The sequence below is a fragment of the Phyllostomus hastatus genome, unplaced genomic scaffold, assembly GCF_019186645.2.
Source record: "Phyllostomus hastatus isolate PE091 unplaced genomic scaffold, TTU_PhHast_1.1 phas_scaffold_21, whole genome shotgun sequence".
In the NCBI taxonomy this organism is placed as follows: domain Eukaryota; kingdom Metazoa; phylum Chordata; class Mammalia; order Chiroptera; family Phyllostomidae; genus Phyllostomus; species Phyllostomus hastatus.
Genome location: NW_025334017.1, coordinates 38,320,682 through 38,335,145, shown reverse-complemented (window position 1 = coordinate 38,335,145; position 14,464 = coordinate 38,320,682). Strand labels below are relative to the sequence as shown.

Sequence of the window (14,464 nt, the reverse complement as noted above, 5' to 3'; positions counted from 1 at the left end):
AGATGAGGCCGAACAAGGGTCTAAGACCAGCCTTCATTGTGTGCTTGGGGGCTCGGGCTTTGTCTTGTGAGGAGCACTCCCATTCTGGAGCGTGCCCACGGGCCGGAGTTGAAGGGAGAGCACTCCGGGGTGCGGTGTGGGTCTGCTGCGGGGAGTGAAGAGGCCGGACAAGGCGGGCGGTTGACTCATTGATGTAATGACCCAGGACGGAGGGAAGGAGGGTCTGAACTAAGATGTGGCAATTCAAGCCCTGGCTGGGGTAGCTCAGTGGATTGAGCATGGGCTGCGAACCAAAGTGTCGCAGGTTCGAGTCCCAGTCAGGGTACATGCCTGGGTTGCAGGCCATGGCCCCCAGCAACCACACATTGATGTTTCTCTCTCTTTCTCCCTCCCTTCCCTCTCTAAAAATAAATAAATAAAATCTTAAAAAAAAAAGATGTGGCAATTCAGGAAGAACAAACTCAAGACATATGAAGAAGAGAAATTAAAAGGCTTTTTGATCAAATGGCTGTGAGGAGATAAAAGAGGATTTAAGACTCCACAGTCCTAGTTTAGTTACGGAAACGGACAGTGATGCCATTCATTAACATGAGAAATACACAAGGAGGAACACTTTCAGCAGTGTGGAAAGAATGAGGTAATGAATTTGATTTTTAAAATTGATTAGAAGGTACACACGTGTGCACGTGTGTGTGTGTGACATACAAGCAGAGAACACCCATGGTCAGGAAAACTACCAAAAACTATTCATGCTAATTATTGCTGGGTACTCCAATCATAAGTGATCTTTTTTTTCTCTTTACATTTTCTGTGTTCCCACGTTTTCTATGGTAAGCATATTTTAATCAGATTTTATTTTCCTCCAGAAAGATGGAACTGTGAGGGAAACAGAAAGCTAGATGTAAATCTGGGAAACATTAGGACACAAAGTAGGTCAAAACTAAAGACAGCGGAACAGATAAACCCTTAGGGAGAGAGCCGTGGTTTCCAAACACCAGTCTAAAAAGTCTGGCATTAGTTAACGGTGAATTTTTCCACGGGTCTTCAGTAAAACGAGAAAAATAAGAACAACGAGTTTTTCATAAAGCTACATTTAAAGTACTACTTTATAATCTAGTATTATATCCTTCTAAGCTTCTTTATGTTAAAAAAAACCCTTGTTTTAAGTTTTTCCCAATGACATTGGAAAATGATGACAATGACAATGATATTTCTAACTGACATTGGGGCAAAGAAAAGTTGACAACCTATGTGGGATCTTCTACTTTTTCCTTTTAATTAGGTCAAAAATCCAAAAGCCCAGGAAGTGCTAAAAGAAGCAGGGGAGAGACCACTATAGAGGCTGTCAGAAAGGAGGAGGAGAACCGAGAGAGAACAGTATGAAAACTAAGACTATTAAACTCGTCCACAGTGTTAAATGCTACTGAGAAACAGAATGAAGGTAGACAGAGGATTTAAGCAATCAGAAGTTACCATGACCTTGGAGACGGAAGTCTCAGTAGCATGGAGAAGGGGAGCGAGAGTCAGAATCCATCGATGGAGGCCGCGAAGATGCAGGGTTCGGCAGTGAAGACAGGGGGGTATTTGGAGAGGTAGAGGCAGACCCTCAGGGAGGGGCTTCACGGGGGCTCTATCGATGAGACAGGAGAGACTACAAAGCGATGGAACTAAGGGAGGAGATCAGTGGAATCCAGGGAAAGCAGTCACAGATGAGCACAGAGACTTGGCTTCTCAGAATTCCTGTGACAGCAGTGCTTGTGACACCAAAAACTGGGAGCAGTTTAAAGTCCGCCTAGGTAACAGGTTAGGTAATTCTGGGAGTGCGAACGTCCGCAGGTTAGAGTATTCGGCAATGACGTTACGCATACTGTGTGCATTTCCGAGGTGAGAGGATGACTGCACAGAACAACACAGACAGGGCGACGATGTCTGTGAGGAGGCGACGAGGGCGTCTGCAGGAGCACAGACTGGAGAGGGGGTCTCTGCCACAGAGACGCCCGCGGGAGCACTACCGCTTTCCCTCCGGCACGCGCAGCAGTGACTCAGGGCAGGGACTCGGCAGCTGGACCACCAGATTAGGAACCTTGGTCCCCCTGCTTAGAGACCGAGGTGACTGGGGCAAGTTACTTCTCTGCCTCAGTGTTCTCATCTGAACTATGGGGGTAATAAGTATCCACATCCGTGGGTTATTATGATGGTTAGAATTAATTAAGACTTATAAAGTCACAGAACAGAACCTGGCAAAGAGTAAACACTATACGAGTGTTAGCTAAGCTATCATTATATACTACTGTTATAGTTCATACACATATTTTTCTAAATATTATAACACATTGATTACTTTAATAACAAGAAAAAATATAGTTGACAGACCTTTTTTCTTAATAACAAGTTCAGTTAATAGAACTCTACAGTCTATAAAAAATATGTTACATAAAATACAACAGGTGATATTTACAGAGTATTATTCTTGGCCTTCAAAGAGATGTATGGCCTTTGTCCAGGCTCTTGGGAGGCAACCTCTCAAGCCCCGGGGTTTCCCCAGGGACAGCAGTGTCCCTGTTACTCGGGGCGGGTCCCTCAGACAGCAGCACAGACAGGGTCTGTGCTGAGGAGAGCTCCTCAGAGTGGGGGCTGGCTGTGCCAGAGAGACGGACCGTGTGAGTGATTGGAAGGCTGGGGCTCTGGGTCACCTGACATCAGCCTGACCTCTGCAGAGAGGAGGTAAGGATGGAGGAAGCTGTGTTCAAGCAGGCGGGCAACAAGGCAATCAATCACGCCTACACCGCGAAGCCCCAGTGAAGGCTCTGGACATCAGAGCTGGGGTGGAGTCCCTGGTTTGGCGGTGCTCAGTGGGGACGGCCACACACAGATGCTGAGAGGGCACCTTGTCCCTGAGGACAGTGGAACCTGCTCAGGTTCTACTCTGTGTCTCTTCCTTTGGCTGGTTCTAATTTCTGTCCTTTTGCTACATTAAAACTATCACCACAAGCATAGTGCTTTCCCAAGTTGTGTGGGTCATCCTAGTGGATCATCAAACCAGAGGTTGGCTATGGGGAACCTTGAACATGCAGCCAGCTGACCCCACAGGAGGATGGCCGTGGGGCCCCTGACCTTGCGGCTCGTGTCGGAGGTGAGGGCTGTCTTTTGGGGACCACTCCCACAGCCAGTACAGACTGTCACACTCCTCGCGGCACTTCAGCCTACAGTCTACTCTGCTTCAAAAGACAACTAAGAGGACTTCTTACCTGTATCGAAACACTTAATAGAATAATCAGCTAACGCCACAAGGAACTCAGACTTCCTGTGAAGATTAAAGGCCAGAGCTGTGCAGGCTTGTGCTGTCCGCTGGACAAGATTAAACCTATTAAGAGATGATTGCATTAGTATCAGAAATTCTTCCAACAACCATAAATTTTAGGTTGGAGGAGTCCTTAGAGACGGAGAAAATGAAACCCAGAAAAATGAGTTCCCATTCTGGTAGGCCAAAAACGGATTGTAAAGAGTGCCAAATGCCAGGTAAGGGAGTTTGGGTTTTACTTGCACAGAACGGGAAGCCAGCAGAACTATGATTGGGCATGTCTTCCGGAAGATGCTCTGGCAGCAGTGGCACTTGGGGAGAGGGACTAGGAAGCAGAGGTCACTAAGAAAGCTACTGGAGAATCTCAACCAGAGCTATGAGTGTAAAACGAAAAAGACAAACAGGAGAGGCGTCAGAGGCCAAGTGGAGAGAGGCTGGGTGACCCATCTCACGTGGGGTGAAGAGGGAGAAATCAGGAATTCTCCATGTGTCAAATGAAGAAAACGTGTCTCATAGGACTGTTGTGGTGATTAACTAACTATAAGATGACTAAATGAAATAACATATAGTAAGTGCTTAGCAGAGTTCTGGGCACATAGCTAGAGTTTAATTTACAAAAAATAAGCTTTTAAGCTTGGGCAAAAGATGAACAAGTTTGGGGATGGGAAAAAGTAAGTTTGACTTTGAACATGTTGAATTTAAGGCCCTTGCAAATCACCTAGAGCTGTATTGTCCCGAAGAAATAGAGTGTGAGCCATATGTATACTTTAAATTTTTCTAGGAGCCACATTAAAAAAGTAAAAAGAGCCCTGGCTGGTGTAGCTCAGTGAATTGAGTGCGGGCTGAGAACCAAAGCATCGCAGGTTCGATTCCCAGTCAGGGCACATGCCTGGGTTGCAGGCCACGGCCCCCAGCAACTGCACATTGATGTTTCTCTCTCTCTTTCTCCCTTCCTTCCCTCTCTAAAAATAAATAAATAAACTCTTAAAAAAAGTAAAAAGAAACAGGTCAAATTAATCTTAGTAATATACTTTACTTAATATGCTGAAATATTTCAACATTAAATTAGAATATTCATGAGATACTTTATATTCTTTTTTTTTCCCACACCAAGTCTTAAAAGCCCAGGGCGTACTCTACACTAACAGCACATCTGAATTTGGACCAGCCACCTCTCGAGGGCTCAGGAGCTCCAGGCAGCCGTGGCCACCACACCGGACAGCGGTCGGTCGTAGAAGGAGATCTGAGTTAGCAGTCTGTACACGACAGCTCAATGAGGCCTGAGGCTTGGCGGTGATGGGCTTGTCAGAGAGAATACCTGAGACACGGACGGAAGCCGGCCAGGACAGACCCCAGGGGATCGTAACAACAAACAGGCAGACACTGGAAGAAGTGTCGGCAAAGCAAGGGAAAAACATAAACAGAGAGGAAGAAAAATCAAGAAAACATTGTAACCTGAAACACAGGAAAAAAACTTCAGGGACGGTGGGGAGGCATAGGTATTTAACACAAGGGGAACTGAGGAAACCACTGGATTAAGCAATGAGGAAGATTTTGAGGAAACCCAGTGTGCAGTGGATTTTAGAATCCCACAGGCCTGACGGCAAGTCTCGTCTCCACCACTTACTCCTCAGCTCAGCTGTAAATATTCATAGAGGGAAAAGGGGCAGTGGACAAAAATAAAAGGGAGGACCTCATGTCCCGGGGGTGGCTGCAGAAGACAGATTAGCACTAGAAGAAATTAGGATTGCCCATTTTTACCAATAAAGTGACACAGAGGTATGGACGGTGAACTTCCAGATACACGTGAGGTTGCAGCTGGGGAGGAGCAAGGGGACCCTGAAGGCGGCAGTGAGCACAAGGGTAGGAAGCTGACAGAGGTTAGAAACGCTCAGAGGAGAATGGGAGACGCATCTAACAGCGAGGCACGTGCAGCGCCAAGCGTCACTGGTGTTGAAGTTCATGACCGGGGTCTATCAACAGTTACTGTCACTTCATTTAACAGTGGGGGCGGAGGGGAGACCGTTGTATTGATTCAAGACCGGGGATCGGCAGGGTAGGTTAGGCAAGGGTAAAGGCTGGGAGAATTGTGACCGTGACCTTTTGGTAAAGAGCAGAAACATGACTAATAAATTTCTACATGTAGAAAACTGCAGATAAATAAATTATGCGAGAACTCTTCCTGAGCTTTTTGGGGACTGTTACTGAGATCACGTTCCCCACAAACAAGGACATTCTGCTGCAGAGTCACAATACAACCACTGAAATCAGAAGATTACATTTAATATCCCCACCAGCTAACCCTCAGACCCCACTGTCCCGACAGTGTCCTTTATAGCGCAAGGACCAGCTCAGGTTCAGCATCCTTTACTGGTCACGGGGCTGGTCTCCCTCAGTCCCGCACGGATCTTCAGTCTTTCCACAACTTTCACGACCTTGACCCTGTGAAGACCACAGGCCAGTCCTATTACATACACAAAACCCTTAATTGACCTCTGTCTGATGATTGGACCCATCAGATTCAGGTTCTTCGTCCGAGGCAGGAGTACCGCAGAGGTGGCACTGCTGGCTTTTCCCTGCGTCCTCTTAGGTGGCACACAGTGTTGATCTGCCCCACTACCGGTTAGTTTAACTTTAATCATGTGGTAAGGTGGTGTTTGCCAGGCTTCTTCACAGTAAAATGACCTTTTTTCCTCTGCAATTAATAAATATTTTGAGGGAGGTACTTTCTGACCACGTACATACCCGCTCTCATTAAACTGTTCGTTGACTGCAGCACAAATGTCTTCATTTCTATTCCATTCGGGGGCTTTGCCCCATTACTACCGCTGTTTATTTTGATACGCTGTCTACAATCTGGCCAGGCGGAGCTTCTTCAAGCTGACATTTATGTCCTTGTGAATTGTCCCCACTATTTTTCACACAATTCCTTGGCTGGCTACAATATGTCCCAGGCTCCTCTTGTCCTTTCCCTGCCTCCATCCTGAAAGTGGCCGTTTCTGCAGGAACCCCTGACTGCTTTCGGCACAGAGTGGCAGTTGGGAAAAGAAGAGCTGGGCACTGAGTATGTTCATGGTTCAGAGGGAGAGAGGGCGGTCGCTCCCAGGTCCTGTGAGTGGACAGAGCTGGGAAACACATGTACCCGGGATTCATTCACTCGCTCATACACACGCCTTTACTTATTTCTACGTCTATCTACCTATATTCAAAACCAGGGTTGGCTTAGTTATAGCCAGTTGCAGTCCGGCCCCGCAGGCTCACATTCTAGTCTCACTTTCCGCATCTGTGACTCCCCTTCCAACAGTTAGAAACGTGGTCCCCAGGATCCTCAGTGTATTTTACTCATTTGGTCCAGGCCTCCCTTTTTCCCACGATTGCCCCACCCCCCATGCAGATGCCTTCTCACTCTCAGGCAGGGGCGGGGGTGGGGGAGGGCATGCAGGCCTTGTCCCACCCACCCCCCTGCATGGATGCCTCCCGTGATCACTCTCACTTCACTGCTTTTGTACTAAGTTGTTCAGCAGAGGAAGGAGGAGGAGAGGAAGAGGAGGAAGAGTAGGGACCAATTCTTTGAGGTTCCCAGATCTAGTATTCTGACAGCAACATAAAAGACGCTGTGTTCTTTCTAAGTTGCCCAATGAAGTGCCAGGCAGTAAATGACAAATTAGCCAAAATAAATTTTTTAATTTAAGGAAAACAAACCACTAGAGATACCATTAAAACCAGAAATTTAATTCTCTAAAAAATCTAACTGTATTATCTTTCAATCTTTTCCTACTTTTTCTTCCATCAGCATTTAAGACAGTGTTTTACAAGGTACCTGAAATATAGTAAGAACTTAATACATCTTTCTGAATGAGTAATAGGCACTGAAAGTCAGTGAATTAGTAACATTAAATAAGGTAAACATCACAAGTATCACTCACCTATTTCCAGACAAGTCGAAAACATAGATATTTCCTTGATGGTCCCCAGCGATTAAGCAATCCCCTGAGCTATCAAAAGCCACATTCAAGAATCGCAAAACTTTGGGGAGGTAATCAGAAGTGGTGTGAATGATATTCACTATAATTCTGTAAAACAAACAAACACATACACATTAAATTCAACATCAGGCACTACTCGTTATCATGAAAAATGTGGCTTCCCTAATCTTGAAGTCTTTTACCTGCCCATCCTTCCCTCCTACTGCTGCTCCTCGGAAATCCTACAATGGTGTCCGAGAACAGTTCAGAAAGGTGTTCATGACCCGAGTAGCTGCTCGTTTCTTCAAATCCCTGACAAGCCACTGTATGTCAGACACCGAACAAGCCAGGAGCCACGAGGAATCTAGAGACAGGGGTCCTGCCCTCCTCTCCAGTTCACTGGCACAGACACATTGACAAAACACTCACACACAGGAGCAGATTTATGAACTGTGGCAAAGTGACAGACCACAATAGGATATAAGAGAATTCATTTTTGACTTAAATTGTTGCCTTATGCAATGGACACATGCTGAAAACAATGATGTGATTAGTGAAAAGTACTGAGTTTTACATAAATCACAAGCCACCATATGTAAGAAAAATTTTCATTCAATATCCCAATTTTAAGGTATCCTAACAAGATTTTGTTTTTGTGATACAGAGTGTTCCAAAGTGAAGGTGCCCATGAGTTTTACTTTCAGCTGTATTTGTCTCAAGTTACTTTTTTTGAGGAACATCATGTACAATATCTCTACTGAAAAGAAAGCTGTTATAAAACTTACAGCATAAAATAACTAACTCCTTAAAATAAGATACGTGTGTATATTTGGGTCATTGGCCAGAATAACCTATTCTTCATGGCAACAATAGTTTTCAAATCATGATCATTGTTATCTTAGTTGACTTTTGGGGAATTTTTGAATTTTAATACTAGAAACATCTACTTTCTACTTTATCACTCCATTAAAAAATACCAAACTGAATTAAGTGTGTTATACGTTTTGTTTAGTCCATCTAAAGGAGGCTTTTCAGGCTCAGGGGCTGCAAGAGCAAAGTTCTTGCAGTGCTCACTTTTACCCAGTCCCTGACAGAGAGCCTCAGTCTGACCCACTCCAGGCAGACCCCGAACCTCCTCCTTCGCCCCACCTGCGCACTTCCTTGTGAAATGTAGTTTCAGCAGGAATCCTGCTCAGTCAGGTTAGTCAGAGCTGCCCCCCCCTCTGTACCTGATCACCCTGATATGTGGTCTCCGTCCCCACCCTCCACGCCCCCAGGCGACTCTCATCACCGGGCCTGTCTTCAGCAAGAATCCTGTTAGGTCGGGTCAGCCAGATCCTCTCACCCCCAAGGCTTCCTCTTGTTCATTCCCCATCCACTGACCCCTGACACTGCCCCTGGGCCATAAAGTCCCACTTGCCCAGGCTGGATTTGGAATTAAGTCCAGTTTATTATGCTGAGGTCTCTTTTCCACCGTTGCCACGGTCCTGCATAAAATCTGGTTTTGACCACTTTGCTGTCCCATTCTGTTTTTTTCCTGATATCCTCAGAGAGGGGAGGGATAAGTGTATTGAAATGACAATAACATCCAAATGTTCCTTGGCAATTAAACTCAGAGCAAATGACTTTTCCCTCCAGTCTTTTTTGTATAACATTTTTTATGTATTTGGATTGTAAAAATTACACGATCATTGTTGGAAATACAGAAATACAGAAAAACACTAATATGTAAATAAAATTGATTACAACCCTACCATCTGGATATCATCACAATTAATATAGCAACATTCTGCCCTTCTGATTTTTTGTATAAATCATTCTACTAATATTTATTTTATAAAAACTGCCTCAATTGCTCATAGGTTGCCTGACAAGATTTCCTGAGTCCTTAAACATAATAAAAACATCAAATATTTACTCAACATGAGGATGCATGAGACAGTATTTCAGAGTCTTCACAATACTCTATGACAACTGTCTGATAGGTGTGATCATCTTCGCTGACAGTCTTAGGGATTAACTTGCCCAAGGTCACAGAGCTAGTGAGTGGACACTACAGAGCTAGTGAGTGGACACTACTTTAACTAAAGTCCCTCTGACTCCACAGTTAGCGCTCCTTACTCTCAACACCATAACGATGGGTTTTAACAAAAGGAAAGCTACATGTTAGTGGAAGAAGCAAATAAGGACACGCACACACGGACTTGTTTCTTTCATTTCTGGAATCTTGCATGCCCATCTAGATGTTTTACGACAGCAAAGAAGAGAATTACGTGGGTTGGCAATGACATTTAGAATATTTACAGATCATCAGAAATAAGAGTGGTATTTACATAAACTCCAAATGTGAAATGCAAACACCCTACTAAAGAATACCAACTCTGGACAAAAAATATTTTCTGGGGAGTTGAAGGGTCAGCAGCACCACCAGGGGACTGAGGGCATCCGAAACCACACAAGCTGCCGGCATGTGGACCAGCACCATGTCTGAGCAGGGAGAGCTGACATTTGAAGTCTGGTGATTTGAGCTGACATTTGAAGTCTGGTGATTTGAGCTGACATTTGAAGTCTGGTGATTTGGCCTAACTGGTGTGGCTCAGTAGACTGAACCCAAAGGTCAGGCATTCCATTCCCCTCAGGGCACACGCTTGGGTTGCAGGCCAGGTCCCCCACTGGGGGTGTTCGAGAGGCTGGGGACGTGCAAATGGATGTTTCTTTCACACATCACATATCACATCATTGTTTCCCTCTCTCCCTCCCTTCGCCTCTCTCTAGAAAATTAAATAAAATCTTAAAAAAGAATCTGATGATTTGCAGAGTAGCAACCAAAGAATCAAGAGAAAAATCACGAGAACAAGAAACACACTGAAACATGAACTCAAGTGATGAAGCAAAGTCCAGGAAACCCTAGGGAGTCAGAAGCAGCAAAGTCAACCTGTGCGCAGCGACTGGAACCAAGATGGCATCGCTTTGGCGCAAGGGCTTCCATTAAATCACACGAGAGAGGCCAAGCCTCAAACAGGACAGATATCCCGGAACAGAATGAAAAGGAGGGCTGGGGAGCGAGGGACAAACAGGCAGAGCACAGAGGATTTTGGAGGCAGTGAAAATATTTTGTGTGGTATCAGAGTGGTGGATATATGTCATTATAATTTGTTCAAACCCACAGAAGGTATACAACACCTCTGGGTGAACCCTCGTGTAAACTGTGGACTTTGGATGATCATGATGTGTCAATGTCGGGTTCACCCACTGCAACAAATGTTCCACTCTGGAGGGGGATACTGATACTGGCGAGGCTATGCATGTGCGGGTGCAGGAGGTATACGGGGAATCAGTGTAAATTTTCCATACAAATTTGGCCGTGAACTTAAACAGTCCTTAAAAAAAAAAAAAAAAGGGTCTATTAAAAAAGCAGCAGAAGCGCTGGCCTGCATTGTAGGACGTAAATCCTGTACCACCACCCCTAAACAAGTTTAAATGTAAACTCCAAAGAACTGAAAGTTTGTTTAATTCCTTACCGTCTCCCGGCGCTTAGTAGCTTAGTACGTTGTAGATACTTAACAAATCGCTGACGAATGCTTGCTTACCTGAATGCAGACAAGGGCTGAAGGGGTTGGAAGGGGTGGAAGTGCACTGTTCTCTCTCATCTTGGGGTCTTTTTCGGCTGCAACAGCTAACCAATACTTACGGAGCACCTACTATGTGCCAGGAATGCTGTAGGGATGCCATGATGGTTAAGGCAGGCAGCGCTCTGGCACTCACTAGGAGCGCAGCAAATTCTCTCACGCGTTTTTGAGGATCAGCTGTCTCACGCTCCATGCTAACCCCGGTCAAACCCCTGCTCCCGGGCAGAGAAGGGTCTCCAAGACTCAGGCTGCCCATATTTCCTGAAGCCACGCAAGCCAGGGATCACAAGCAGGATAGAACCAGAACCCGAATCTCTATCTGACGCCCCGCATCCCTTCCAGCGATCCTCCCCAACCCCTGGAAAGCCTCTCTAAAGATGTCGTGTCCACCCCCTTGCACAGCCCGCGCCCTCCCGCTGCGGCCTTTACCCTTCTCGAGTGGCCGGGGATGGTTTGCGGTGCCATATCTTGCCGCTTTCCTTATTGCCCAGGTCTGTAATCTGCATCTCGAAGCACACTACGGCAGCCACCAACCAGGTGACAACTGTCCAGTGCTTTCCCGGTAGGCCCCGCGCTTCGGCCCGGGAAATTTGACCACCAGTCCGCGAAGGCCGGGATCTTCCTCCGACTGTACCAACCACGCGCAAGACGCCAACTTTTATATTTACGACCAATCGGAAGGCGGTTTCCTCCCAAACTCCCCCGCTCGGCACTCCCTCCCCCTTAGGACGATGGAATCTGCCAACGACCTTTTAGACTCCGCCCCTTTTCGAAGTCCACCGCCCCCCGGGAAACCGAAAGCCTTTCGGGAACCGTAGTTTTCTGCAGGTGGAACGCGGGTGCGAGGATTAGGCTCCCGAATTCTGCATTCTGGAGTCCTCACGGAGTTTTAGGCTCCCAGTGGAGGCAATAAAAGTGATTTTCTCCTGTGGGCTCTGCGGTCCATTCTACACCGTGTTTAGGGATTAAGGGGTTGTAGAGACAACTAACGGGGAAGCAAGGACTCAAATATAGGTAATTGAAGTGTTCCTTTTATAGAACATTTGCGCGCCAAAGAACATCTGTAGAGTCCACTCTTCTTGCCCTTTGCACCATCATCATGATTATCTGTTTCAATCCATAATCTAACAAGAGGCTTCAATATTATGGTGTCCAGCCCCCAGGGATGCACCAGAAAAGCAATGTCATCATCAACCAGTAGCATTGCCCTTGCCTCTTTTTAAAAAATTATATTTTATTGACTATGCTATCGTAGTTGTCTCAACTTTTCCCCCTTTGCCTCCCTCCATCCAGTATCCCCCAGGCCCTTTGGCAACCCCCTCACCATTGTTCATGTCCATGGGTTCTGCTTATAAGTTCTTTGGCTACTCCAGTTCCAGTTCTGTGTTTTACATCCCCATGGTGATTCTGTAACTACCTATTTGTACTTTTTAATCCCCTCAGCTCCTTACCCGTTTCCCCATACCCCCTTCCCTTTGGCAACCATCAAAACACTCTCTGTATCCATGATTCTGTCTCTGTTCTTGTTTGCTTAGTTTGTTTTTTAGATTCATTGTTGACAGATATATATTTGTTGCCATTTAATTGTTGATAGTTTTGATCTTTTTTTCCTTAAATAAGTCCCTTTAACATTTCATATAATAATGGTTTGGTGATGATAAACTCCTTTAGTTTTTTCTTTTAGTTTCTTTTAAAGAAACTAAACTAAAAGAGCTTTCTTTAAAACTAAACTCTTTTAGTTTTTCCCTGTAAAGCACAGGGAAGTGCTTTATTTGCCCTTCAATTCTAAATGATAGCTTTGCTGGGTAGAACAATCTTCCCTGTGGGCCCCTGCTTTTCATGACTAATATTCATGCCAATCCCTCCTAGCCTGCAAAGTTTGTTTAGAGAAATCAGCTGACAATCTTATGGAAAATCCCATGTAGGCAACTAACTGCTTTTCTCTTGCTGTTTCTAACATTCTCTCTTTATCTTTAACCTTTAATATTTTAATTACAATGTGTCTTAGAGTGGGCCTCTTTGCATCCATCTTATTTGGGACTCTCTGTTCTTCCTGATTTGCACGTCTATTTCCTTCGCTAAATTAGGGAAGTTTTCTTACACTGTTTTTTTTTCCAATAAATTTCTAATTTCTTGTTCTTTTTCTTGTCTTCTGCCACCTCTGTGATGTGAATGTTGGGATGCTTGAAATTGTCCCAGAGGCTGCTTATACTACCCTCATTTTTTTTTTAATTCTTTTTTCTTCTTGTTGTTCTGGTTGGTTGTTTTTGTTTTCTTATGTGCCAAATCATTGCTTCTTTGATTCTTGGCTTCATCCACTCTACTGTTGTTTCTCTGTAAATTGTACTTTATTTCAACTAGTTTATCCTTCATTTCTGACTGGAGCTTTTTTATACTGTTGACATCCTCACTAAGTTCCCTGAGCATTCTTATAATCAGTGTTTTGAACTCTGCATTTGATAGATTGCTTATCTCCGTTTTGTTTAGTTCTTTTCCTGGAGTTTTGATCTGTTCTTTTCATCTGGGCCATGTTTCTTTGTCTCCTCATTTTGGGAGCCTCCCTGTGTTTGTTTCTATGTATTATATAAACCTGCTATGATGCCCTGTCTTGGTGATGTGGCCTAATGTGGTAGGTATGTCCTGTAGGGTCCAGTGGCACAGCCTCCTCTACTACCCAAGCTGGGTACTCAAGGTGCACCCTTCATGTGGGCTGAGTACACCCTCCTTTTGTAATTGAGCCTTGGCTGCTGTTGGCAGGTTAGTGGGAGGATTTACCCAGGCCAGTCAGCTGTAAGTACTGGCTGTGACCACTGACCACTAACCTCCACCCTCTGTGGAGGATGAGCTGTGCAGAGGCAGGGTGGTGGTGCTCTGATGTGGTCTGCAGTGGTCCACTAGGTGTGCAGGCTCTGGGGTTTCCCAAGTGGTACAGGCCAAGGTCAGCCTGCACCTGTGTTTTGCCGGGGGCCACCCTGCCTGAGCTATAACACAGTGTGAAATGGCTCCTACTTGTGCTGGGTTTAGAGACTCCCAGGAGAAGCCAAGATGTGAGTCTAGACTGGTTGCTGCTAGTGCTGAGCCTGTGGCCCCTTAGCAAGAGGTATAGGGTATGGGGGTTGAGGGCTCACTGAGGCTGGTTGTTGCTTATTGGAGAGGATTTAGAAAGTTGTGAAGTATGAGCCAGACCAGCCATTCATATGAAAAAGCAGCTTGGGTAGGCCCATAAGTTGGGTGGGATGGAGTCTCAGGGGGATCTCCAGGGTGGGGCAAACAGTGTTAGCCAGGTTGATGGAGTCTCAGATGTGGCACCCACCTGCCTGCTCTGTGGTTCGGTGGGGGAGGTTCAGAAAAGGGACAATGCCCCACCTTTCTGTCTGGGAGAAGGCTGTTCCCCAGCTCTTGCCTTGATGCCAGACTCTTCAGTTCCTCCCTTTATGCCACAGGTGCCTTTCAAGTGGCTACCCCAGTGCTGGAGCTCAGAGGGAGTGAGTCTGAGTAGGTGAGTCTGTGTGTGGGTTCTTTAAGAGAAACTGCTTGGGACTCCAGAAGTTTCTTTCACCGATCTAATC

The 14,464-nt window shown here is 45.6% G+C and overlaps 1 protein-coding gene across 2 annotated transcripts in view; it reads right to left on the bottom strand.

Moving 5' to 3' along the window:
* Positions 1-11,610, bottom strand: part of TBC1D31 (TBC1 domain family member 31) — a 49,799-nt gene extending 38,189 nt beyond the window's left edge. For both annotated transcript variants that reach the window (XM_045861101.1, XM_045861102.1), the window contains exons 1-3: positions 11,325-11,610; positions 7,228-7,374; positions 3,249-3,364 (exon numbers count right to left, since the gene is read on the bottom strand). In XM_045861101.1, the coding sequence (XP_045717057.1) occupies positions 3,249-3,364; positions 7,228-7,374; positions 11,325-11,401 (340 nt within the window). In that variant the 5' untranslated portion in view covers positions 11,402-11,610. The remainder of the gene's footprint in view (positions 1-3,248; positions 3,365-7,227; positions 7,375-11,324) is intronic.
* Between the last annotated feature and the right edge of the window lie 2,854 nt (positions 11,611-14,464).